This window comes from Durotheca rogersii (assembly GCF_024521655.1).
Source record: "Durotheca rogersii strain YMJ 92031201 chromosome Unknown GGS23scaffold_6, whole genome shotgun sequence".
NCBI classification, from domain to species: domain Eukaryota; kingdom Fungi; phylum Ascomycota; class Sordariomycetes; order Xylariales; family Xylariaceae; genus Durotheca; species Durotheca rogersii.
In genome coordinates, this window is record NW_026251237.1 from 631,394 (window position 1) to 657,215 (window position 25,822).

General features: G+C 55.2%; 6 protein-coding genes across 6 annotated transcripts; 3 read left to right on the forward strand and 3 right to left on the reverse strand.

The window, feature by feature from the left end:
• Positions 1-311: 311 nt before the first annotated feature.
• GGS23DRAFT_595321 (nucleic acid-binding protein) lies at positions 312-5,880 on the forward strand (the record flags this gene model as incomplete). The annotated part of the gene is made up of 3 exons (XM_051518293.1): positions 312-722; positions 790-5,190; positions 5,260-5,880. The coding sequence occupies 3 exons, from the start codon at positions 312-314 to the stop codon at positions 5,878-5,880; spliced, it is 5,433 nt and encodes a 1,810-aa protein (XP_051373312.1).
• Positions 5,881-6,612: 732 nt separating this feature from the next.
• On the reverse strand, positions 6,613-11,482 carry GGS23DRAFT_560982 (Rapamycin-insensitive companion of mTOR, N-term-domain-containing protein). Its single transcript, XM_051515918.1, has 2 exons — positions 8,489-11,482; positions 6,613-8,436 (listed from the first exon to the last, which is right to left on the reverse strand). The coding sequence occupies exons 1-2, from the start codon at positions 10,880-10,882 to the stop codon at positions 6,817-6,819; spliced, it is 4,014 nt and encodes a 1,337-aa protein (XP_051373313.1). The 5' UTR covers positions 10,883-11,482; the 3' UTR covers positions 6,613-6,816.
• A 1,187-nt stretch (positions 11,483-12,669) lies between these two features.
• GGS23DRAFT_595323 (polysaccharide lyase family 20 protein) lies at positions 12,670-13,533 on the reverse strand (the record flags this gene model as incomplete). Its single annotated transcript, XM_051518294.1, has 1 exon — positions 12,670-13,533. One exon carries the CDS (start codon positions 13,531-13,533, stop codon positions 12,670-12,672), a length of 864 nt encoding a protein of 287 aa, XP_051373314.1.
• Positions 13,534-16,852: 3,319 nt separating this feature from the next.
• GGS23DRAFT_455795 (uricase) lies at positions 16,853-18,191 on the forward strand. Its single transcript, XM_051514053.1, has 2 exons — positions 16,853-17,869; positions 17,945-18,191. The coding sequence occupies exons 1-2, from the start codon at positions 17,089-17,091 to the stop codon at positions 18,049-18,051; spliced, it is 888 nt and encodes a 295-aa protein (XP_051373315.1). The 5' UTR covers positions 16,853-17,088; the 3' UTR covers positions 18,052-18,191.
• Positions 18,192-18,667: 476 nt separating this feature from the next.
• GGS23DRAFT_455463 (ribosomal protein L13) lies at positions 18,668-19,543 on the reverse strand. Its single transcript, XM_051514052.1, has 2 exons — positions 19,373-19,543; positions 18,668-19,270 (listed from the first exon to the last, which is right to left on the reverse strand). Exons 1-2 carry the CDS (start codon positions 19,391-19,393, stop codon positions 18,752-18,754), a joined length of 540 nt encoding a protein of 179 aa, XP_051373316.1. The 5' UTR covers positions 19,394-19,543; the 3' UTR covers positions 18,668-18,751.
• A 249-nt stretch (positions 19,544-19,792) lies between these two features.
• Positions 19,793-21,613, forward strand: GGS23DRAFT_455406 (heavy-metal-associated domain-containing protein). The gene is made up of 5 exons (XM_051514051.1): positions 19,793-19,830; positions 19,984-20,130; positions 20,296-20,425; positions 20,551-20,628; positions 20,869-21,613. The coding sequence occupies exons 2-5, from the start codon at positions 20,095-20,097 to the stop codon at positions 21,438-21,440; spliced, it is 816 nt and encodes a 271-aa protein (XP_051373317.1). The 5' UTR covers positions 19,793-19,830; positions 19,984-20,094; the 3' UTR covers positions 21,441-21,613.
• Positions 21,614-25,822: the final 4,209 nt, after the last annotated feature.

A 25,822-nucleotide genomic window follows, 5' to 3' on the forward strand; every position in this document is an offset into this window, starting at 1 on the left:
CACGTACATATGCAAGCTGCTTATCATGGACCGCATCATCTCTTATCGCTCCTAAAACTCCCAAGTACGTACCTGCTTGACGTTGCAGACGGGGCTTATCGATAATCAGACCAAGAGATTTTCGGTTGAAAAAAAGATGAAGCTGTGCCCACATAGACACATCCCATCCCACTTAGATACAGCCAGTCGATCGCAGCAAAGGTTCTCCGGGTCCGTCAGCTAATTGAATCTCTCATCATATTCCGGCCTTTGGATCTCTCTGCCTCCATCCCGCCCGCACGTACGCCAGACAATCGCATAGACATGAGACAATGAGCTCTCTCAAAAGGAAAGACCCCCCTGGGGCATCCGCTTCAAAGTCTTCCAAACCGCAGGCCGAATCTCGACCGTCGAAACGACCCAAATCCGACAAGACCTCTACGAAAAGCGATACGAAACCCAGCACAAAGTCGAAGCTGCCTAGTGCCCCTGTCACGTCACGTCTGAGAGAGGAGGAGCCCTTGTTTCCTCGTGGAGGCGGTAGCGTGCTCACCCCCCTCGAGCATAAGCAGATCTCGATTCAGGCGAAGCAGGATGTCCTCTTCGAGCAAGGTACGGGACAGGCCGCGAGAGGGGCAGACCAGCCGTCGAGGAAGAAAAGAAAGCTCCGGGTGTCACGCGCAGAAAAACCCACGCCGGTCCACCGTGAGGCAGGCGCCAAGATCGAGAGCCTCAACTACAAGGTTGGTCTCAATCGAGCATACAGAATGCCCCGTCTGGATTTTTTGTAGATGTTAACTATTGTGCCAGCGTCTTGTCAAAGGCTCCCTAGTCCTCGGCCAAGTCGCCGAGATCAACACGCTCGAGCTCGCCCTTGCTCTGCCAAACAACCTCACCGGTCACGTACCAATCACAGCCATCAGCGATGTCCTGAACGACAGGATAGCCGCCGAAGCAGCCGATGATGGCGAGGAGGACGCCGAAGAGGATGCCAGGGGGGACAGGCTTGAGTTGAAGGCTCTCTTCAAAGTCGGACAATATCTTCGTGCCTATGTTACCTCCACTATTGAAGAGTCGGCTACACCCTCGACTAAGCCCAGGAGACACATCGAACTGTCATTGCGCCCGGACCTCGCCAACACCGGTCTGTCGTGCCAAGACGTAGTAACAAACTGCACCATCATGTCAACTATTGTCAGCGCCGAAGACCACGGCTTCGTCATGGAATTCCAACTCTCCGACTCTGACCTGCGAGGGTTTCTCCCCCGTAAGGAGGTTGCCGAGGACATCCACGAATCCCAGTTGCAACCCGGGGGTGTCCTTCTGTGCCTCGTTACGGGCAAGAGCACCAATGGCAAAGTTGCGCAGTTGACCACCCTCTCAAGCAAAATCGGAAGGGTTCAGAACTTTGCGTCTACAGCGACGACGATCAATACCTTCTTACCAGGATCGTCTGTGGAATTGATGGTATCCGAAATCACCAAGCGCGGAGTATTAGGCAAGGTCATGGGTTCTTTGGACGTCACGGCTGACCTTGTCCATTCAGGTCTTGGTCCGCAGGTCGCGGATCTGGAGTCTCGGTACAAAGTTGGCAAGAAGTACAAGGCTCGAGTGATCTGCAACTTTCCCACGGCTAAGGATCCGAAACTTGGCATCTCTCTACTCGATCATGTGTTGGGTCTACGGTCGAAGCTGACAGCTTCAAGTACGTCGCCTTTGGACGCTCTTCCCATTTCTTCGGTAGTAGAGCAGTGTACGGTTACCAAGGTCGATCCAGAAATCGGCTTATTCGTCGATCTAGGTGTTGACGGCGTGTCTGGGTTTGTGCACATCTCTAGAGTCAAGGACGGCAAGGTCGACTCACTCTCCGAGTCGTCAGGCCCTTTCAAGACAGGCTCCGTGCATCGCGGCCGGATCGTGGGGTACAACGCCCTCGATGGGATGTTCCAGCTGTCATTCGAGAAACACGTCCTAGAACAGCCATTTTTGCGGATCGAAGACATCCCCATTGGCGAAGTTGTGAATGGTGAGATCGAGAAGTTGATGGTGGACCAAAATGGTGTCAGTGGTCTGCTTGTTAGGCTCGCAGAAGGCATCGTTGGATTTGTGCCGGAAATGCATCTAGCAGATGTTCGGCTGCAGCATCCGGAGAAGAAATTTCGAGAAGGACTCAAGGTCAAAGCCCGCGTGCTTTCCACCGACTTGACCAAACGGAGAGTCAAACTCACATTAAAGAAAACCCTCGTCAACTCCGATGCGATCCCCCTGAAGTCCCTCGAAGAAGCTGTCGTGGGGACGCAGATCCCAGGCACTATCATCAAGGTGTTCCCCGGCGGTGCCATCGTACAATTCTATGGCCCCCTCCAAGGATTCTTGCCGGTCTCAGAAATGAGCGAGGCCTATATTAAAGACCCGAAGGAGCACTTCCGAGCAGGACAAGTTGTCAACGTCCACATCTTGAATTTTGACATCGAGGCAAATAAGCTTTTCGTCTCCTGCAAAGACCCGTCTGCTTTTGGCCTTGATAAGCAGGCGGCACTCAAGAAGCTCAAGTTTGGGGATATTGTCGCCGCTAAAGTCGCGCAGAAAACGGAAGACGACGTCTTTGTTGAATTGGTCGATAGCTCGCTAAAAGCCATCATATCCGTATGGCAACTAGCCGATCGACCTGGCAAATGCCAATCCGCCCTAAAGCGAATTCGCGTGGGACAAACCCTTAATGACCTTGTCGTCCTGGACAAGAACGAGGGCCGCCGGTTCATCGCCCTGACGAAGAAGCCTAGTTTTGTCAAAGCTAGCCGGGATGGCAAGCTCCTCACTTCATTGGAGGAGGCTAAAGTCGGCGAGCCTCGACAAGGCTTCGTGAGAAACATTACGAGCACGGCAGTCTTCGTTCAATTTTGCGGTCTGCTTACCGCGTTGCTGCCCAAATCGAAGTTGCCTCGAGAAGATCAGGAGAAAACAGACTTCGGGTTGGAAAAATATGACCCGATCCTCGTCAAGATTGATTCGATCGACAAGGATCACCGCAGAATCGTCGTTTCCTCCTCGTTGTTGGAGGAGAGGGAAAAGGATTCGCGACCCAGTGCTTCCTCTGCTGCGGCAAACAACGTCGAGAACTTAGTAGGCGGAACGATCTCGTCGATGGACGTATCCATTGGCAAAATTACCAAGGCTAAGATCGTGTCGATCAAGAGCACACAGCTCAATGTCAAGCTGTTCGATAGCTTTCAGGGTCGTGTAGACGTGTCTCAGGTGTTTGATTCTTGGGATAAGATACCTGATCACAAGGCTCCACTGAGCTGCTTCCGCGTGAACAGCACAATCACGGTTCGAGTTTTGGGTGTCCACGATGCTCGAAACCACCGTTACCTCCCCATAACACACCGGTCGGCTAACTCGGTCCTGGAGTTGTCCGCGAAGCCAAGCGATACAAAGGGCGAAAATTCTACGGCATTGTCACTTGAGGAACTCGAAATAGGCTCTTTCCATATAGGCTTTGTCAACAACATCGAGAAATCGACACTTTGGGTCACCCTTTCGCCTACTATTCGAGGCAGGATCACCGCCTTGGAAATATCCGACGATGTATCTCAGCTTGAGAAACTCGAATCAAATTTTCCGATTGGATCCGCCTTACGAGTACGCGTGCTAGCGGTTAATGCGGCCGAACGCCGTCTTGACCTTTCGGCACGCCCTCGCAACTCGTCACCGAATCTCACGTGGGATACCGTGAAGCAGAACATGGTCCTCCCCGGCTGGATTAAGAAAGTCGACGAGCGGCAGGTCATAGTGCAACTCAGCAGCGTTGTTTCGGGGCCGGTTCATCTCATCGATCTCAGTGATGATTACAGTGAGGCGAATACATTGCCCTATACTAAGAACGACACAATCCGAGTTTCGGTTGTCGATGTCGATAATAGCAACAAGAAGATCCGGCTCTCAACCCGTCACTCAAGAGTACTGAACTCCTCGGTGCCTGTCAAGGACCGTGAGATCACTGGAGTATCCGAAGTCAGCGTAGGAGACGTGATTCGAGGTTTCGTGAAAAACGTTTCTGATAAGGGGCTTTTCGTGCGTCTCGGCGGAGATGTTACAGCGATGGTCAAAATTCGCGATCTTTCGGACAAATTCCTTACAGACTGGAAGGATGAATACCAGGTTGATCAGCTCGTTAAAGGCCGAATAGTGTCCATCGACTCAGACATAGGCCACGTACAAATGAGCCTCAAGGCTTCGGTCGTTGACAAGGAATTCGTGCCGCTCATAAATTATGAGGACCTGCGCGAAGGCCAGATCGTCACGGGAAAGGTCAGAAAAGTAGAAGAATTTGGCGCATTCATCGTGGTTGATGGTTCGGCAAATGTCAGCGGGTTGTGTCACCGCAGCGAGATGGCTGAGAAGCTCGTCCGCGATGCACGAAAGCTATTCAGTGAAGGCGACGTAGTCAAAGCAATCGTCCTGGAGGTTGATAAATCAAAAAGGCGAATTAGCTTCGGTCTAAAACCCTCGTACTTTGAGGACGCCGGCCAAGATACGGATGCTGAGGGCGGTGACGAAGATGAAGATAATGCTGGCACCGCACTGTTGGGCAACGGTGAAGATAACGACGATGAGATGGCGGATGCGGAAGATTCTCTACCTATCGTAAGAACTGCTCACGACCCAGATGAAGGATTAGAAGACGAAGATAGCGAGATGGTAGACAGAGAGGATGCCACGATTGCTCCGCTCGATGTCGGTGGGTTTGACTGGTCCGCCGATGCGCTTGACAAGCTAGACGTGGCAGACGAGGAGATAGACGAGGATGTGGGTGCCGCCGAAAAGAAAAAGAAGCGGCGGAAGCCCCAGATCGAGGTGGATAGGAGCGGTGATCTGGATGCATTTGGCCCGAGGACAGCTGTCGATTACGAGCAGCTCCTCAATCGGCAGCCGAATTCTTCCGCGTTATGGATCGAGTACATGGCCCTCCAGATGCAAGTCAGCGAGCTCGTAAAAGCCCGCGAAGTTGCCGAGCGCGCCGTGGCGACTATCAGCAGCTCCGAGGAGACGGAGAAGCTCAACGCTTGGGTCGCGTATCTGAATCTCGAAGTTCGGTTCGGAACCGAAGAGAGCGTCGGCGAAGTCTTCAAGCGCGCCTGCCAGGTCAACGACCAGGAGGAAGTGTACCAGCGCCTGGCCAGCATTTACATCCAGGAAGACAAGACGGAGGTGAGTCGCATCTTGACCCCCCTTACCTGCTAGGCAGTAGTACCAGAGCTAACCATATCTCGGATGCAGAAAACGGACGAGCTCTTCCAAGCGCTGGTCAAGAAGTTCGGGGCGCAGTCGCCCAAGGTGTGGTACAACTACGCGCACTGGCTGCACGCGGTGCGGAACGAGCCGGCGCGGGCGCGGGCGCTGCTGCCGCGGGCGACGCAGGCGCTGCCGCCCCGGATGCGGCTGGGGGTGATGGCGCGGTTCGCGGGGCTCGAGTTCACGTCGGCGCACCGGAACCCGGAGCTGGGGCGGACCATGTTCGAGGGCCTGCTGGCGACGTTCCCGCGGCGGTTCGACCTGTGGACCCGGCTGCTCGAGCTCGAGGCCGCGGCGCCCGGCGGCGCCGACCCGGCCGCCGTGCGCGACGTGTTCGAGCGCGCGGCGCGCGCGCAGGGGCTCAAGCCCCGCGCCGCCAAGAAGTGGTTCCGCCGCTGGGCCGACTGGGAGGAGCGCCACGGCGACGCGCGCTCCCGCGAGCGCGTCAGCGCCCGCGCCGCCGAGTGGGTGCGGGACCGGGCCGAGGCGCAGGCGGCTAGGGCCGAGGAGGGCGGAGGGGAGCAGGGAGAGGAGCAGGGAGAGGAGCAGGGAGAGGAGGACGACGATGACGACGACGACGACGACGACGACGAAGATGATGAGTAGAGGGGGCTGCCCAGGTAGGCTGGAGGGTGAAGAGCGGAATGGGTGCTGTTTTTTGTTTTATCGATCGGCCGATATACCATCACGTTCATGTGGTTCGCCTGTGAGGTTGAGAAAAGAGGAGAATTCTGAGGGTTGCGGCGTGTAAGTACTCACGCCTGCGTTGTTGAGGGTGTATATATATATATGTATACAGCTGGAGCACGGAGATGGAAAAGCTGCTCGTTATAATATCCTTTGCGCGCCGCGTCTACGCCCCACACGTAAGCAGTATATCTCCCTCTTTGCTCTCTACGTCGTCTGTAGATGCCCGTCCAGCCGATCTAGGTATCTCTTAACACGGCACCATTTCGCACCACGCGCGCGCGCGCGCGCGCGCCACCACACGGGTCTAAGTAGGTGGTGCTAGTATGTTCTTTTTAGATCTACCTCTCACGCAGGGCCTTCAATATTCCGATCCCTGTCTCTTACGTAGAATCAGAAGAGACAAGACGCGGAAACAGGTGTAAATATATACATATACATACACGCCGGCAGCCGGACGCGACAGACGGCGCTTTTCTGTCCTCGCGTTTCCTGGCGCGGGTAGGGCCTCGCGTCTCCCTCGTTCAAACCCAAAAAACGCCCACGCTCCAATTTTCCTTATTTGAACCTGGGGAGATAGTGGTGACGGTAATAGTGAAGGGATGAGAGAACTAAGTAGACAAAAGACGAATCCCCCCCTCTTTCCCCGACCCCCCTTCTCCCCCCTTCCGATGCGCGCGGTGCAATGAAGCGTGTTGATATCATGTCGGGTCTATTATCTTACAGCTGGACCGTTGCTCCCAAGAGGCAAACCAAAACCGACTTGTACAGCCTGTCCCGTATCCAGGCCTTCATTGGCCCCTCGAGCCTCCCTCCCCCAAAAGCTCACCCTCGCGCTCTTTCAACGTCGGTATACTAGATCGACGACTGGTAAGCCTGCAACGAAATCTTCTCCAGTTCGGCCGGGTCACTGACGCTGCGCTGCCGCTCCGTCCTCTGCTCGTCCCCCGAGCTGCTTTCGGCGTCGTCGCTGCCCTCTTCGCCGTAGACGATATGTCTCAGGACGCTCTTGTCGAACAGCTCGATCACCAGATGCCGGTCTGTCAGCCGGTAATGGTGGCACTCCAGCAGCGCCAGGACCTTGCGGAAGAGGGCCGGCTGCCGGAACCCGGGAGCCTTGTTGTGGCGCAGCTGAGACAGCTCGACCTTGGCCTTCTTGTAGAGCACCATGTTGCCTAGCTCGGTCATGAGCTCTAGGATCCGCCGATTCGTCTCGTCGTCCTCTATGATCTCCACCTCCGGGGGCTCCAGGATCGTTTTCTGCGTATCCAGGAGCCTGATGGATCCGGGTATCTCGTGCTTCCAAGGTGTGCATGAGAGAAGCTTGGACAGGTTCGAGGGTACGCAGAGCCCCAGCGACATCCCAAGCGGGGTTGTATTCGACTCCCAACCATACTCGGAAAGTATTTCTAGCCCGTGGGTCGATCTCGATATCAGTCCTAACACGAAGAAGGCGGTACCTCGCAGGCTCATCACATCGTGAGACTCGGCGATCTTAACAATGTGTTCCACGACGTCGGTTGACTCTAGAAATGGGGCACCAAGTTCCATGGAACCAACGTTTCCGACCGCCCATAAGCAGCCTTTGACTTTCGTTATAAGTTCCGGGTCCTCTGACTGCATTCCGTACTCTCGAATCGTCGAAGCAAATTCTTCGAAATGGCCCTTGTCCTCGAGCAGCTTGCAGCCTTCTTTGGTGCGGGACAACTCTCGATAGAAGTGAGGCGGTACGTGGTTATCTTGTTCTATATCAAGATCCTCTTCGTAGATGCTAAGGCGATGCGGCTGGTCTTCCTGCGTGTCTACAAAAGAGCGCGCTAGACTGGCTTCGATGAGGCCGACGTAGGCATCGTTACGTCCGAGAAACCAGTCATCCATCTCATTACTAATATAGTCCAACCCGTCCAGGTAGTGATAGCCGATGGAGGTAGACAGAAAGCGGAGTAGCAAGGGGGCCCCGATCTCGCCGAGGTGATCGAGCGCAGGGCGGCATTCCACTATGTATTCCAGCAAAGCTTTGCTATTGCAAGCCTTCTCCAGAATCTTGACAGCTGTGGCACATACCTCGACTTCCGGGTCGTAAAGCTGGGTGACAAGCAGTTGGATTGCCCATTTAGAGTCCGAGATGAGCTGACCCGTTGGCGCAACCCGCTGCCTCGTCGCATATTTCCGCAGCATCGTGGTGGCGTGTATCCGCATTTCTTTCGTGCCTGCTGTGAGAGCTTTGGATAGGAGTACGCGGGGGTGGCCCTGGAGACTGTAATCGAGGTTTGCGAGAAGCAGCTTGATGAGATCCGGGCGTTGCTTGAAATCGACAATGTGATACATCATGTTAAAAATCCGCCACCTCTCGAGCATCTGGAGCCCCCTGGGGTCACCACTCAAAACACCGAGCATGGGAAAGTAGCCGCCGCATAACGTGTCAGTAAGGCGATCTTTCGAGAACATCGGGTACTGAGCAGTTAAGCCGCTGGTCTAGAGAAAGAGTGAGCAAGCCTGTCCAGAAAACCATGGCGATTGCCCTTACCGGATCACACTGAGCCAGGCACTCGGCTATCTGTCTCAGTAACTTGTTGTCCACCAGGTATTTTGTCCCCTCGGCCGTCTGAAGCAGCGTATGGATCAGGGCACAGCCGACCCTGACATACTTCTGGGTATTCCGCGTATTCTTGATCTCCGAGAACTTAAACTTGAAGGGTCGATAAAAGCCGACAATTCTCTTGGCGAATTTCGATGCTTTGATGGCCTCCTCTAGACGCTTGCCGTTCATGAGTGGGCCTTCTATAATCTTGAGAACAACATCCCAATTCCATTTAGAAGGGTTTGAATGACCAAGGACTCCCGAGTCTATCAGCAACTGACGGAACGTAGCGTCATCAGTGTTGACCAGGGAATTGGCTTTAGGCGTTTCTTCAGCGTTGCCCAGATTTTCTAGCATACTACTAGAGGGGAGGTAGCCCGGTGCGTAGCCTGTCGGGGATGAGCGGTAGAGCGTTCGGCTTACACTGCTAATCTGGTAGACGATGCCGGTTGCGTTGAAATGCGCCTCGTCTTTGAATTTGGAAGCGGCGGTGAAGAGCTCTGGAAGCAACTGAAGCTCGCTGCTCCGCGAAGGAGGCAGGATTCTACTGGCGAGCTTCAAGGTCTCGCCGATCAACAAGGTCGTTTTCCGCTTCAGCGTAGGATCGTCGGTGTCCTGAGCAACTCGAAGTAGGTTCGGCATCATTCCCGCCTTAATAAATATGGCCAAGAGCAGCGCGGTGTAATGCTCTACGAAATTCTGGTCGGCCCCATCGTCTTCGTAGACGGTTTCGTCCTTATTCGGTGTTGAAGCTTTCAACGTCGTGACTCTCCCGTACGTCGTCAAGCGCCGTCCGGCAAGGTACGAGGTCGCCCAGGCCGGAGGCTTTATGCGAAGAAGGGAATAGAGCAAGTCTATTACGGTATCCCTTATGGCGGGATTTGGTAGTATTAGACTTGATATCAAGGAACCGATAGCCCGGAAGTTATACATAGACAAGGTCATGAGCCCCGACCAGCTCTTCAGGGCCGAGGCAATGGCTTTAGAGTTTTGCTTCACGACCGTCTCATACGAGAACAAGGCATCGGTAAAAGCTGTGAACAAAACCTCTAGCTCGTAGCCGGCTCGCAGATACCTACGGGTATGCGGCGAATCGAGTAGGTAGAGGAAAGCTGCAGACAAAGATTCAGGCGACTTATAAGTGCCTTCGCCGAGCGCCTCTGACAACGGCACCAAGCCTCCGGACGCGACCAGGAGCGCGGGGTCCCGCAGGAGGATTTCGGCAAGAGTCTCTAGACAGATCGGCCGCAGCCGGTCTTCAACCTGCTCGGCGACAGCGGCAATGGTCCTAACCACCGCCCTGGACACTTCACGAATGCCATCCTTGACGTCGAGAAAGGCACGGACGAACTTAAGGGCCTGCTCACGTTCCACGTCAGCCTTGCGATCCTTGGCGAGAGAGACGACCACCATAAAATCCGTGTTCAGACTCCGTATCTTTTTGAGCGAGGCGATGTCGGAAATAGAATATCGCAGCATTCGGTATCCGGACGCGACAACCTCCCTGCTACCGCTCAGCAACATGACCTGCATCCGGTCCCCGAATATGGACCAGACCAGGTCATACTTGAGTGTAGGGTGTCTCTTGAAGAGATCGACCAGGTTGTTCGCGCACCCGACGTAGTACTCGGGCGGCATGCCCTCGACTTCGAGCGCTTGCAGTGTCTCGGCGAGAGCATAGGTCGGGGATTCCGTCGGCTCGTCCAGGTCGGATCCGGCGCCGCTCCTCGACGCGCTCGGGGGTGACCGCACGCCATCGCTCCGCAGTAGGCCCTCGTTCCGGCTCCTCGTCGGCGTGCTGGGTGTAGCCTTGGACCGTTGCGCGTCTGTAATCTTCTGCCTTAGCTGTTTTATCCTCGTGTTTGAAGCGGTAAGTTCGGCCTCGACCCGCTGGCGCTGTTCTTTGGTCTGCTTCGCTTTCTTGGCATTCAGGGCCTCCAGCATGTTCTCGCTCCCCTCCTTAATCTTCATCTCACGGCTGAGCGAGTCCTTCAGCGCATTGATGGCATTTTCGGCGACAGATTCCTCCTCCTCGTCTAGCTTGTCCCGGCCATAGACATCGGCCCTCGAACCCGCCCTAGACTGCAGTGCCTGGCCGCGCAAGTCGGAGCTGAAACTACCCGGAGGCTGGGAAGGGTTCAGGGAGGCGCCCCTTGTGGCATAGGAGATGGCCGAAGAGGACATGGCTCGGGCACCGTCAGCGGCGGTAGTGGGTGGACGAAGGCCGCCATCTCGATCGAGGCTCGGTCGCGAGGTAGCAACGGGGGAGTTGGTAGAGGGGGCAGGTTGCGAAGATAACGACTTTTGGGTCGGCGTGGCGGAGGCGGAGGTGCTTAGCATCGTGGCAGCGACGACAAGCCCACCAGCTGAGACAGGGCCGGAATGCGGTGCATGGATGGACGGATGGTGCACGACCTAGCTGATGATGTGTGGTAAATTGCCAAGTTGGACGCCGACGCAGACAGAGAGCAACAAGGAGCCAGCCAGACAGCTCTGCTCCAGAGGAACGGGCTGGGCTGCCACCCGTCGCAGGGAAGGGATCTCACGATCGGCAGGGACGCTAGTGAACGCGCAAAAGAAGGGCGCCAAGAGAGGGGTTTGCAGAGGGTGTCCAACTAAGGGCGATTGAGCAGGGAGGAAGAAGCGTTGGCCGTTATCACATCAGAGGCACATAGGGGATTCTCGAAGGCGTCGTCGAGGTGCTCGTGTATGTCTGGTTTTGGTATCGATCCAGCCCTCCACCGATCCCACCCAATGCAGCGGTAGCACCGAGACGGGGTCGGATGGCCGGCCGCCTGTGCCAAGAGCCCAGCCAGCAGGGATGGAGGGGACCTGGAGCTCGAAGGGACAGCTGATCGATAGCGGACAAAAGATTAGGGAGAGATTCCTCTAGGGAATTCGTCTAAGGCTCCAAGGATGCAAAAACGGGCCTGGTTTAGTAGCGCCTTCAATCAATAAGAAACGAGCGGCTCTTACTAAGTAAAGGTAGCCGGGTAGTAAAAAAGGCGTTTACAAGTTCTTTCTAAATGAAAAGTATCTAATAAAGGTTATTATACATAAAAAATTATATAAAAATATTTTTTTAGTATTTATATTTTAAGTTAATAAAAAAAATAAAAGAATTTAAGTAATTCTAAATATATAGCTTTTAAATTTATTTTAATAAAAAGTATTTAAAAATATCTAAAAATTAAACTTTATTTTATTTTATTTTATTTAAAAAAATTTTTAAAAAATCTATCTAAATACTAGCTGAACTTTATAAAGATTTTAGCTTTATTAAGTTTAATTAAGTATCTATATTTATGTAATCGACGGCCATCTCCTCAGCTGAGACAAAAGGCGGGGCAGGCCTTATGATGTCTACCTTGGGTAGATACCTGGGTAGGTACCTAGGCAGGACTCGACGATGTAGCGATACCGCCGCACCCCTACCTCGGACGCCGAATCCGCATGGGCTTTGCACGGGCCCGGTTGTCCCGGTACACCGGCTGCGCTGCCAACTCCAGACCGTTGAGGCCGAGCCGGGAAGTACATTGCGCAGTACGACCCAGATACATCAGGTGCGTACGTCCACAGAAACGCGTGTTCATCCCGCTGTCTCTGGCTTACATCTCCATGCCACCGAGGTTGCAGAGCAGTACCTGTGATACGCGCCTTAGGTAAGGTACCTATTGTACCTAACGCTACACGATCACGAGGCTAAGACCTACATCCAACCTCCTAACCTTGGGTACCTAAGGTCTCTCTCCCGATATCTTGGGTGCCCGCGACAGGATGGCGATCTATCTACGATTATTCCCGAAGCCATCTGAGGCTGCGACATATATCCAGTGGTCATGTACGCATGTAGAAGTGTGACGTATCCATCAATTGGATGGGCAAGTTGCTGTGCCTCAAAATATAGGTACGCCAATACTAAAGGTTATTCTACCCATGCTCCGGAAAGGAATACTCGTACCCCAGAGACAAGCACGCCCAGACATCGGCAGCGTCAATTTACAAGCAGACGACCAAGGCGCCGTAGGTGGGTATAGATCTATTACCTATATACAACAGGCCGCCTCCTAGGCGACCACTCCTAGCATTCTAATCCAAGCATCTATCCATGCTCAAACCCCAAATATTCAAGAATCGAAACCCAGAGGAGTCGAGGGGCTCCCCTCCCCCTCCTTGGCAGCACCTGCGTCTTGCACGTTGCGCCGCCGGGGCTGTCTCTTGCCGGGGTCCGCCTCCGCGTAGGTGTTGCCGATGCCGACCTCGTCGATCCAGAGGCGCCGCGTGCGCTGCGTGCCCTCGATGCGGCCCTTGTCGTGCCACCCGTTCGCGTACAGGCCGACGCGGAACTGGAAGCCGAACCTGCGCTGGCTGTCGCGGTAGGCGTTGACGATGCCGTCGCGCGCGAGCACCTCCTTACCGTCGAGCCAGACCCTGTAGGAGCCCGTCTTGGTGCTTGACCAGCGCGCCCGCAGCACCACGCGGTGCCACGCGCCCGGCGTCACGCGCCCGAGCGTGTACTTCTCCATGCTAGCGGCGCACATGTCGCCGCCCTTGCGCCGGATCTGCAGCCTGTCTCCTTCGACCCACAGCATCATCGACGGGATGTAGCCGTCGCCGCACCGGTTGTCCGGGTGCTTCGTCAGGTCTGCGATGAATTGCGCCACGTTGAACGACTGCTTCGACGATGTGTCCCAGCCCGGATCCAGCCGGAACGCGAACCCGTAGTACCCCTCGTCGCCCTCGCGATAGACGTCCTTCTTATACACCTCCGAATGGTACCGGCCACGGTAGTTCGCGTCATACACCTGCACCATCCTGAGCGCCGTGTCCGACCGGTACGTCTCGTCCTTGACTTGGGACACGGTGCCCTGGTGTTCCTGGTTTATCCCGTCCCAGCCGGCCTTCGTTCCGCTGTTCTTGAAGACCATCGTGGCGGAGGCGAGTAGGGGAGACGCCAGGAGTGCCAGCGCCGTGATTTTGAAGGCGCGCATGGCGGGAGGTTTGATCCAAATCTGCCAGATGTGGTTTCGTAAAGTAGTTGGGTATTCTGCGATTTGCAATTCGAGGGCCGCTTCATTGAGGCCTGAGAAGGCAGAATATATAGATAAATTTCATGGCTACCCCCGACCACACTATCCCCAATAATATGGCCATCCAAGTCAACATACGATATAGTATGTGGCCTACATCAGCCGTAGGTACGAGATGTCTATGGGGTAAGCAAGGGAAGTAGACCTTGTGATGAGTAAAGGTGTATAGATCGACCTTCCTAGAACATCCGTATCTGTCATATTAATGTATTTCCTCAGGGAGTTGTGTCGCACGAACACATAAAGAAGCAGCTTCACATAAGAGGTGGAAGCGGGAGTTGTCAGCCCCTATTCCTCAAACGTCCTGTACCGTAAAGATCGCCCATCTGAGTCTGGCGGGCCCGTTCGGCCGCAGCCCTGTAGGATGTCTTAATTGCCAATATATGCATATATATGTGTGTATGGACACCAGGAAGACAGGAGGCTAAGTATAGTAATCCTCTTCCACTCGCTGACGAAAAAAGAGGTATTACCCAGGTATACTCACGACGAGGAAGACCATAGATGCCAAAACATACCGGCCGGATACCAAGGCCATGCCGTTCGCATGGACAGGGGCCTTAAGCTTGCAAACCGCTTCAGTTCTTTTTGCGTCTAAGTGCCACTTAGTTCGTTTTCCGGAGGATTTTATTGCCCGTCGTCGAGGAGGAAGGACAGGAAGGGCGATTCACCGGCCTGCGACAACGTTGGCGTCAGCAACTAGACACGACCGACACGTCTCTATTTTCAAGCACGACGGTTCTAAATATAGTCTGTATATGACGTTGCTAAGACATTTAGAACGAGTTAGCAGGTGATCCCCTGCGAAGATTAAAAGAGCTTGCCTATGCGTATATATTTGCCAAGTTATCCTCGAAGTTGGATGACCTCATCCGTAATGGGTAGGCTTCACGAACACTAGGCCAACTATCCCGAGTTCACCTAGGGATGAGGCGGTACGGAGAAGTGGCACGGTACTGCAGAATACGGTCGAGATACGACGAGTAGGGAAGAGAATCGGTCATCGACAGTACCGGTTGTCTCCTTGAGACACCGCTGCCGGCAACGGAGGGGAACCGAGACTGGCGACGAGACTGGTTCGACAGCAATACCTAGTCCCGGCTGCAAATCCACAGCAGCATCGAATATGCCCGGTGAAGGCGACAGCCTAGAACTTGACATATCAAGCAACCGTGGCGCCCGGCTGTCTCTGGTTGCGGCCAGTCTCCTTTGCAGATACGAGTGGCGGGGGCGGTACCCAAGCCAGCGACGTTCTCGTCACACTAGCGAATCGAGAATGGACAATTCGCCCGCGTCAATAACATCGTACGAGGTGACCGCCTCGCGACCGTCTGTTCCGGTGTTCGCTCGTGGCAATCGAGTTGAAAATGGAGCTCTCGGACAGTGAGGCGGGCTGTACTAGGTTAGGGGCACCAAGTCGTGCCTATCGCCGGGCCGGCGGGAAGTGGAAAACTTCCGACCCCGTCCCCTCCCATTATCAGTATGCCTTTATCGGCACTACCCTATAGATTAGGCAGGCTACCCACCTATGTACGTAATGTTGTAGGGGCATGGGAGTTGGGAGGTACCTCCTCGTAGGGAGAGCGAGAAGGGAGAGCGAGATAAGAGGGGAATGCCACCGCAGGATAACAACGACGCTGGGATAAGGATAAAGGGGACCGACCTGCGGGATTTCGATTTCCACCCGCCGGATGCCTCCCCCTATTAGGTGCCTACCTACCTCCCTAACGTGTATATATACGAAGCCGGTCGTAAGTAAACCTAGGCACATGTGGTGATAGGCATAACGTACAACGCGCGGTGCACCGCATGCGCACGTGTGTGGTCGATTACCTGATAGATACATCAGGCAAGGTCCGGCAACGGGAGGAGACGGCCAAAGCCTCAGGGGATTCGGCGGCCTCCGTGCGATGCAGGATGGTGTAAGGAGCCGCTAAGCTCGCCATTGGGGATAAGCGTGCGGTAAAGGGCCTGCAGCCCAGCGTCCATCACGACCGGGGTGGTATTAGAAGCCCCGGCCGCCCTGAGCTGCGACGTGGGCGACCCGTAAGCCTGTGGACTGGAGCCGATTTACTGGGAACCCCCCTCTTCGCTTCTTCTCTCTGAGCGAGACAATACCCAATTCCTTCTAGACGCATCGGCATGCGTACGTTCGGTTAGGTACCTAACCTGTATGCACGCTCTATGCGTCCGTCCACGCGCACACCTTCGGCTCATACCTGCGTCTTCTCTTCCCACAACCTCAATCCTTCCCACCGCCGTCATGTAGTCGCCTACCCAGGGTACGCGCTCGACCCAGCCGTGGGCTTACGTGCTTTACGTACCGAGTACATCCTCGTTGGGAGGTACACACCAGCCATCGATCGTCAACTCCTCCTATCGGCAACTTGCGGACTTCTCCTCCCCTTGTCCCGGGTACTGTCCAGGTAGGTAGGCGGTAAGTACCTCATAGCCAGCATCCATACACCACCACACCTCTCTCGATCTATGTCACCTCCCACCTCGTCCTTCTCCTCCGCCTTCCACCTAAACAACCCCCGCCCCTCCCTCTCTTCTCCCCCCTTCCCCCAGCTCGTATAGATGCAGCCGCTTCAGGCGGTTTCCGAAGCTGCAATACCGCAATGCCGCAAGCACCGAGGCACCGCAGCACTGCAGGAAGGGGGGCCAAGCTAACTGCCTCCTCCTTGCCTACCACTTCTAAGTCCCGGACTCGCTTGCACGCCTACGCCCCTGTGTCCCCGTAGGCAAGCTCTACGGGATCTAGTGACGTTAGGGCAATGAGACGTGCGTATGCAGCTTGATCCGGGGGGGGGGAGGGGGACGGGGTTCATCACGGAGGGAGAGAGAGAGAGGAGGAGGGGGGGTTGGCAGAAAGGGTCAGAGGGAGACCCAGCTCGGTAGTAGCTTCGTTGGCGGTGACCCCTAGTTTTGGATGAAGCGGGCGTTATCACTCGGTCACTTACACCTACAGTCACTACATGCATCTTACGTAGGCGAAATGTAGATGCCCGATTGCTAATAGCTCCCCATGGGTGAGACGTCTATATAAACCTTGGAGTGCGCCGGCATGTCTCTCTCCTGCTCTGTGTGGTTTCCTTTTTCTTTGTTATTGACCTCTCCTTGAGAACACACTCGACTAGTGAGTGAGAGTTGTAGAGAGAGAGTGAGAGAGAGAGACAGGCGTGTAATAGACATATACCCTATTTCTTATCTTTTTTATCTTTTATCTTTTCATTGTTCCTTATCGACCACCCTCTCCGTCGAGGATAGATTCGTCCTTCACACAGAGCTAAGCCAACCCCTGATATCGCTGCTCTCGTGCCACGCTTGCGGAGCGTAAGACTTTGGACTACGCCAGCTTTTCTCTTTTTTTCCTCCCCGAGGGAAAGGAAAGAGGTCCCAACGCCGATAGAGAAGGGAGTCACCCAATTAGCATACTCGTCTCCTGAGCTCACCATGCCGGTCGTATCAGCCGCCCGCTACGGAAAGGACAATGTCCGCGTGTACAAGGTCCACCGGGACGAGGCGTCGGGCACGCATACGGTGACGGAGATGACGGTCTGCTGCCTGCTGGAGGGCGAGATCGAGCGCTCGTACACGGAGGCGGACAACAGCGTCGTCGTGGCCACCGACTCGATCAAGAACACCATCTACATCAAGGCCAAGGAGCACCCGGTGAACCCGCCCGAGCTGTACGCGAGCCTCCTCGGCCGGCACTTCCTCGACACGTACGCGCACATCACCGTCGCCAACGTCAGCATCTCCGTCAAGCGGTGGACCCGCATCGTCGTCGACGGCAAGGAGCACCCGCACAGCTTCTACCGCGACGGCGACGAGACGCGCAACGTCGAGGCCCGCGTCACCCGCGACGGCGTCGCCCTGACCAGCGGCATCGGCGGCCTGCTCGTGCTCAAGAGCACCGGGTCCGCCTTCCACGGCTTCGTCCGCGACGAGTTCACCACCCTGGCCGAGACCTGGGACCGCATCCTCTCCACCGACATCGACGCCACCTGGACCTGGAAGACCTTCGCCGACCCTGCTGCCGTCGCCGACGGCGTCGCCCGCTTCGACGCCGCCTGGCAGGACGCCCGCCGCATCTCTCTCAAGACCTTCGCCGAGGAGAGCAGCCCTTCGGTCCAGAACACTATGTACAAGATGGCCGAGCAGATCCTCGCTGCTGCCCCCGACGTCGCGTCCGTGACCTACGCCCTGCCCAACAAGCACTACTTCGAGATCGGTGAGTCAGACCTGCCACTTCCGTCGCGGCGAAATCACGTCCTACGAGCCTGTTTTTGCTAATCTCTCCTCCCAGACCTGTCATGGCACAAGGGCCTCAAAAACACCGGTAAAGATGCCGAGGTATACGCTCCTCAGTCCGGACCCAACGGGCTCATCAAGGTCGAAGTATCACGCGATTAGACTACCTACCTACCTCTTTATACCTAGTCTTTCTAGCTCCCCTTCTCTCTCTTTCTCTCTCTAGATCTATCGCCCCCCGCCCCCCCCCCCCGTGTGGTTTTATAAATAAATCATGTCTCCGGCGTTCGTATGGTGGATTACGACTCTTATGAATTTTGCTGTTGGCTACTCCTAAATTGTAATTGCTTCGGGGGCAAAAGGGGCAGGGGAGAAAGCGCGTGGGCCACGAAGTGAACCATTCTCATGATCAATGTGTGAGGGGAACTATCTGGCTCGGTTACTAGTATCTAGATACCACATCGCGCAGGCATCCATGTTCGAATTCATGACTTATCAGGATTGCGCTCTCACTGTGCGAACTCTGACTGGCCACCTTCCGACTGTGGTACTCTCCGTCCGATGGTTCCCACGTTGGCCACCTCACGTAGGTACATACGCCACATGCAAGGAAAAATACTCGGGATGGTTCATAGTGATCGATGGCTTGGCGGACCCCCGTCGCTTCGTAGTCTGTCATGAGATGCATTCGTAATTCGTGTACACGACGCGGTACAATTTGGATATACAAGGCTAAGCGTTTTTTGCTCGGTGATCATTGCTCTGTTGAGTCCCGGTGCCGACCCAACCTGGCTAATGCCTCTTTTTCTAGCCCTCCTGCCCTCCACTCTTGTGGTATCCTCGCCAATGGGGGGTTTCCGTACTATAACCTCTGCGTGTCGGCGTACCTGATAGCCTTGACGGCCTGGTCCCAGCCGGGCTTACCGACCTCGACGCCGCCGAAGCGGAGGAGGTTCTGCTTGTAGGGGTGGGCGTCGCCCTCGAAGGCCTTGAGCCGCTCGAGGCGTTTGTCGCGGAGGCGGTTCTTGGGGAGCATGCCGCTGACGGCGCGGCGGAGGATCTCGGCGCCGCCGAACTTGGCCATGAGGACGTCCATGGTGACGGAGCGCAGCGAGCCGGGCCGCGTGTTGTGGCGGTAGTACGTCTTCTGCCACTTCTTGCGGCCCGTGACGTGCAGCGCGGCGCACCCCGTCACGACGACGTAGTCGCCGCAGTCCGTCGACGGGTCCCAGATCGGCTTGTGCTTGCCCATCAGGATCACGGCGATCCGCGACGCCAGCCGCCCCAGCGTCGGCGGCGTCACGCCCGGCTGCGTCGAGAGCGTCGGGTGCAGGTCCTTCGCCGAGATGTGGTGCCACACGCGCGAGTAGGCTAGCTTTGTCTGTTCCGTCCGGCGCCCGTGAGCTTCAGAGAGCAGGATGAGGGGGGGGGCGCTACGGGGAGGGACGGCGGTAGAGGGTTACGACGGAGAGATTCTGCCTACCAGCCCGATGGTCTGCGACATGACGATTGATGGCTCTCGAGGAGCTCTGGCCCCTCGTCGTCAACAATAGAGGTTTATCCGCTCAGCAGTACCGGGCTATGAACGTATGTATATCGCCACAGTTGCCTCGGCGACTCCCTGGCTGCACAATCACAATAGTCGGTCGTCGTCTCCAAGGAGGTATGTATGTGGGTGGGTAATCTGTGGCTCCGCGACTTCGCTGAAGGTCTAGCAGAATTCGATAAGGTAGGTAGGTACCTAGGGAGGTAGGGAGTTGGGAGATCACGTGCTCCAGAGCCGGCCCCACCTTACATTGCAGACCATGTTTATCGATAAGAGACACGCCACTGTCTTCGCAGACCCCGCCAATCTCAAGCGCCGAGGACCGACTTTACGAAGCCTGGGAAAGTGGGATTGCGATTTCAAAGCAGCTTCTTACTGCCGGGCAAAATAAAAAGGTGGGCACTTCGATCGTCTGTTATGTAGCTGGATGGCTTCTACTAGTTCCTCGCAGGTCGTCGGTATTCATCTCTCTCCACCCTCCTCTGGTTAACTTTATTTGATGCTGATACATTTACACGACGGCACCCCGTTCCATTTCTGTGCAGCAGCGTCTAAGCTTCCTCTGTTTTGGCTCTGCTACCGAGCCATATTTTCGCTGTGATACGCGGGAGAAGCAGCCACACTAAGATACACCACATCCTATCGTCCTTGACGACAAGATGGCGGCCTTGAACGTCGTCAAGACTCCCTTCCAGGTCCGTTCGCTCGACTTATCGTATCCCATTCCGGCTTCCCCTCGTCTTTTTCAAAAGTAGTCCGGGTCAAGGAGGTGATGGTATAAGTAGCTCCGAGAAGGCGGATATATGAGCTCAAGCATGTCAGAACGGAGCGGACTGATCGAATACACATGTCACCTTTAGACTCTATTCGCTGTGCCGATGACATGCGATCATTGTGTCAGCACAATATCCGAAGCACTGTATCGCCTTGGGGGGATCTCCAAGGTCGATGCCAACCTCAAGGACCAGCTCGTAGCGGTTGAGGGAACCGGTAAGACACATTCGATCGCGTGAGGTCCCGCTGGCTATCTCCGATGGCCGTTCGCGTTGCCGGACGGCGGACGGGCCGCTTGGGGTCGGTCTAGGACTAACAGCTCGACTGGTTTTCTCGAATAGCCGCACCGTCTGCGATTGTTAGCGCCATCGAAGCGACTGGTCGGGATGCCATCTTGCGGGGGTCAGGCGCATCCAACAGTGAGTCCACCGCCCCGTTTCCGTCCGTGTTGATTGGCTTCCGCGAAATCCGTTTCATGCAAGGCATCAGCCGTTTATCGTGGGACTTGAAACGTTCCCTAAATAGCCTCACCCTCATAGCCCCCACGCCGGGCCCTAGATTCCCTCCTTTGGAGAAGGAAACATTCGAGCAACTAGAAGAAAATGAGAGGGCTACTTCGCCGGGCTGACACAAATCCCCCGTGGGATATGGTTCGTTAGGTGCCGCTGTATGCATCCTCGAGACGTACCACCGCAACGAGAAAGGCGGCGAGGCATTAGTACCAGCCTCTGACCCCGAAGCAGCCACAGGAGGATCAGGAGCCAGCGACAGGGAGGTACGGGGCTTAGCCCGTATGGTGCAAGTCTCTCCGACCACAACTCTTGTGGACCTCACGCTGCGCGGCGTCGCGCCTGGCCTATACTCGGCCAGCATACGAGAATACGGCGACCTCAAATTCGGCGCGACATCTACGGGTCCGGTCTGGGCGGGCGGCAGCGGCACGGGTCAGCCTCGTGGCATCCTTGGCACCATACAGATTGGAGAAGATGGCCGAGGTGCCGTGTTTCTGGACCACCCCTTCCAGGTCTGGGAAGTCATCGGACATGCGATGGTCGTATCCAGACAGGCGGAAGGGATCGCGGGGGCGGGGTTGACGAATGACGAGAACACCGTCGTGGGCGTCATCGCGAGGAGTGCCGGCATGTGGGACAACGACAAGACAGTGTGTTCGTGCACTGGGAAGACACTCTGGGAGGAAAGGAAAGACGAGGTTAGAAAGGGAATGATATGATGCGACGTGGCATGGTATGATCCGATTTCTCGTTCGTTGGCTTGTTTTCGCATCATCCATAGTTCCTGTTCCTGAGGGGTGGAAAAGGAGCGAGCGCCTATAAAGACCTTGTCATGATCAAATCCGGCATCTTCTAGACTCCAATCTTAAGTTGAACAGCACAGGCAGTTTACCCGTCGCATCCGCCTAAGCCCTAAGCGTGTGGAAGGAGTCTCTCAGAAGCTGGGTTAGATGATACCTTGCTGCGTGCGAAGCAACGTCGATTCGATGGGTATTTCCCCAGAGTCGAGCGAACCCTGCCGCGGCTAAACAAGCACCTCCAGTCGACTCCAGGGACCAGTTCTTCCTACCTGTCCGCGCTGACGACAAGCCACATAATGTCTGTACATAGTATGTACCGGCAGCCCGTTGCATCGCGACCCGCGTTGGTATTATTGGCTGTAATTGTGTTTCTATGCACAGGTTTGGTGCCTCTTCGCGAGAGCCATCGATATTGGATGAACAACCCTGCATTAAGATTGGACGAAGGGTCTATTCTCGATTTGCGAGAGCAAGGGGGGAGGGACATCTTATCGATGCCTCTTCGGGGCCGTTTCGGAATCAAGAAGCCGGCGTGCCTCCTAGAATAGCTCCCCCAGCAGCATCGTGTGATGTCGTCTGGACAACATGGCACCATGAGCCCACGGTGGCACCACCCCATCCATGACGATAATCTCGTGATAGATAAAAAGGGATTACGCCAAGAATTACCTCGTTAGGAACCCGTCACCACCGTGCTTGACCGTCAATCACTAGCACCCAACAAGCCAGGACGGTGAAGAAATTTTGGATTGTGACGATGGATTGGAATTTGTGATGCCGCCGCGTTCATACTCGCCTTCACACCATCACCACCTTAACGACAAGGGGTTAGACATTATCGTGAGTGGGTGGGTGGGATTTGCGCCTGCGAGCTCGTCAAACGGACGAGCCTCATCATTCACTACATACATACCTAGCAAGAGGACGTCGTGGGCAAGGGGGGTTTTGTTCCCTTGAGCCAAGTGCTCTCGTTTCTGTCTGATGTCTGATGTAAGATCGGCAGTAGGGTCGGCCATATTGTATCATTGATCCCCCTCTAACGACGGTGAGGCGCTTTGCATCGAGAGGAGAGGTACGTATGTACCTGACCTACGTGTGAGGGCCAAAAGAAAAAAGATGAGAGAATTGAGAACAAAAAAAGAAACAAGAAAAGACCGACAGGTATGTAAAGCTTGCTTGGCGATCGAGCTACCCTCGCCTGAGAACCGAGAGAGTGGGAGAGCATCGAACGCGAAGCTTACGCAGCCTTAGATAACCTTATAACCTTGTGGGCCTCCTCACAAGACCTCCTGATAGCCCTACGGCTTCGACGGCTCTTATGGGCTGAGTGCGTGTAACCTCGATGGCGCATGTGTTGTGAGGAATCTCGCGATGTCAAAAGCTTGTCGTGGAAAGTCCCACTTCGTAGTAACCTGGAACGAGACGGGCCGGAATCGGTCCAGGCAACGCGGAGAAGAGAAGAAGAACCCAATCACGGTGGGTGCTGTCAGGGTTAACGCGGGCAGGGATGCAAAATAGAGTCGAAGCGATCCGTCTACGCGATTATCGATCGGAGGGACTTACTTACTTACATGCTTTAGATAGGCCTATCTCCATCTATCAATCAATCTAGTATCCCGCTCTTAGGTCGCCAGCTTTTACCCGCAGGCGAAGGATCAACAAGCCCTGGGTTAGCCAGACAGACACCCACAAAGGTCAGATTCCGAACCGCGAAACCTCCCCATCCCCGGCCGGGTTGAGATCTCCAGGCAGCAGAATTGGTTGGCAGTACTCGCGGACGCGGTTAGTAAGACGGCGTTGTAGGACCCTCGCAGGATCGATGAAGGATCGTTTAGGCCGCTCGCTGAAGTTTCGATTTTCCAAACGTGAGTAGCAGGATCTCCCCCTTCTCTCTGCCTCTGTCCTCTGTCACCCTCCCTTTCGACCGCCACGTTTTATCGAGGCTCTGAAGATCAGATCCTCGCTGGACACCCGCGCACCAGGACGGGAGGGAGGCGGAGGGATGGGATTGGTGCGCTGCGGGCCTGATTCTGGTGAGATTTCGAAGGGGCTATCAAACATGTACTCATAGGCTCGGTCCCTTTCTGCCGCGCCCGAGTCGACGTCCCGTCATGCGCGGCACCCTCGGCATTGCTGAGCGCTGGACAGGGCAGCCTTGTCGATGTCAATTCTGGGTCGGCGCGATTCCGTCGCATACTATGCGAGCAGTGACATGCTGGCGGGGAGGGGCGCTGTAGGTACGTATAGGCCGCCGTGTGCGAGACGGGCTGAAGGGAAGCGAGTTTCGTAACAGACTGCGACGCCGGGTTCCAAGACTTTCGGACATGCCTGCATGCCACCCCCGGGCATGCTGTGTATGCGCATATGCATGGATGGAGGGTTGTATGGATTGTCGGATCTACGTACGTACGCACATATGAGTACATACATGCACGCATGCATACCTACAGGCAGTGCAGGTAGGCAGGTATGCATGTAGGTGTGCTCACGATCATCAAGGTAAAGGGGTTACGTGGGACAGGTGGGTGGGTGGATTAGGCAGTTAGGTAGGCAGGTAGGTAGGTAGCTAAGCTATCCCATCCATCACGATATGCCTCCCAGGGCCCGGTAGGATGGGAGATGACGTGAAAGCTCATCGGACGAAACTGTGCCTACATGACCACATCAGACAGACTCAGGCATCGTGCAGTCGGTCGTGACGGGATGGGATAAGTGCTGCAGGTAAAACGTGCATGTCTTTCCAGGGGTCCGGGGAGAGATTAGGTTAAGACCTCCCATCGGTAGCGCGTTCATGTGCGAAAGCATCCGGGCATGTGGCTGGCCTTACGCAGCTAAGCTAGTAGGGATAGGAGGTGAATGTACATGATTGCGCATCAAGGATATGGGAAGATCCGGCAGGCGACGAGGCCGAGCACACATGTCAAGATGTAGGTACCTTAGCCTAGGGATGCAAAGAAAACCCCCATCGATATACAATTCACGGCCATGTCAGGAACAATTCCATTCAGGGGGACGACCTCAGGTGGTGCTACTGCGTGCCTAGTTATGGGACTGGCCGGACACACCTTATCACGTAGGTAGTAACGTGCTACGATACCACCGGCTATATATCTAATAGGTATAGAGCACTTACTAAGTCAATTATCGCCATCACCATTCCATTAGCTGGTGTCACTCTGCATTGCTGCAAGAGCCTTTTTGTGACGGAATTGTGCCGACCGGAGCTATTGGGCTTGTCGGCGCGTAAACGCCGTTACGGGCAGGCCAATTGGGGGCAAAGAGAGGGGGCACGATGGGCGCGATGAGCGCGATGGCTGCGAACGGCCCAGATCGGAATCCAGGTTGGGAATGGCCGGCCAGCGACTATGCGCAAAACCAAGGAACAGGTCGACGAGAACGTTCTCGAAGCGGCACCCGGACCTACGTAGACGTACGTTTCCAAGAGATGGATATTTCATACATACGCAGAGCTACTAGCAGTCTTACGTAGGTAGGTTAGCACACCAGAGACATGCCAAAACCTAACCGAACTCGCAGCATCCTTGGGTAGAGGCAGGGAGCCACCGTGTATACCATCTCAGCCATGGGATGTGCCGAAGGTATTGACGTGCGTAATTAATCAATCCTACCTATAGTATATAGTTCGTATATAGCCTGTAGATTGGCTATCAGAACACACGAGATACACCCCGTCACGTCGCAAGTCCGTTATAAAGTGGGCATGTATGTAAATATGTGTAAGTAGAGTGCGGACTGCCATAAATGTAATTCATCAGGACGACGGAGAATATTTCATATACACATGCCACAGATGCCACACACACACACACGGCACACACACGCACACATGCCTAACGATTCGGATACCTAATGGAGAAAAGGCATGCATACCTGCCTCTATAGAAAGGGACTTGGTTTATTGGCCTGGGGACAAGTTCTGGTGGCTCGACTCAGAATTTAGGCGCCCTTGGAAACGCCTGGCGTCCGGGACCGCGGGGCGGCCCCGAGACTGCCTAACCAATCAGTCGGCCCTCTCCTCACCACATCATGGAACATTTGCTGTGTGAAAGGAGACGGGGGGGAGGCTTCAGGTACGGAGGTACCTTGTCAAACTTACTACGGCGCAGAGCCGGGGCGTTCGCAGAGCCGGGGCGTTCGTACAGGTGCGTTTAGTACTCTCACCTGCTGAGTACAGGTGCGCAGTACAGGTGCGCAGTACACGCTGTAGAATGGGGAAGGTACCTATGTAGGCGTACTGCGCAGTACGTACTCGTGACATTAGTCTCCATCTGGCCTAGCCC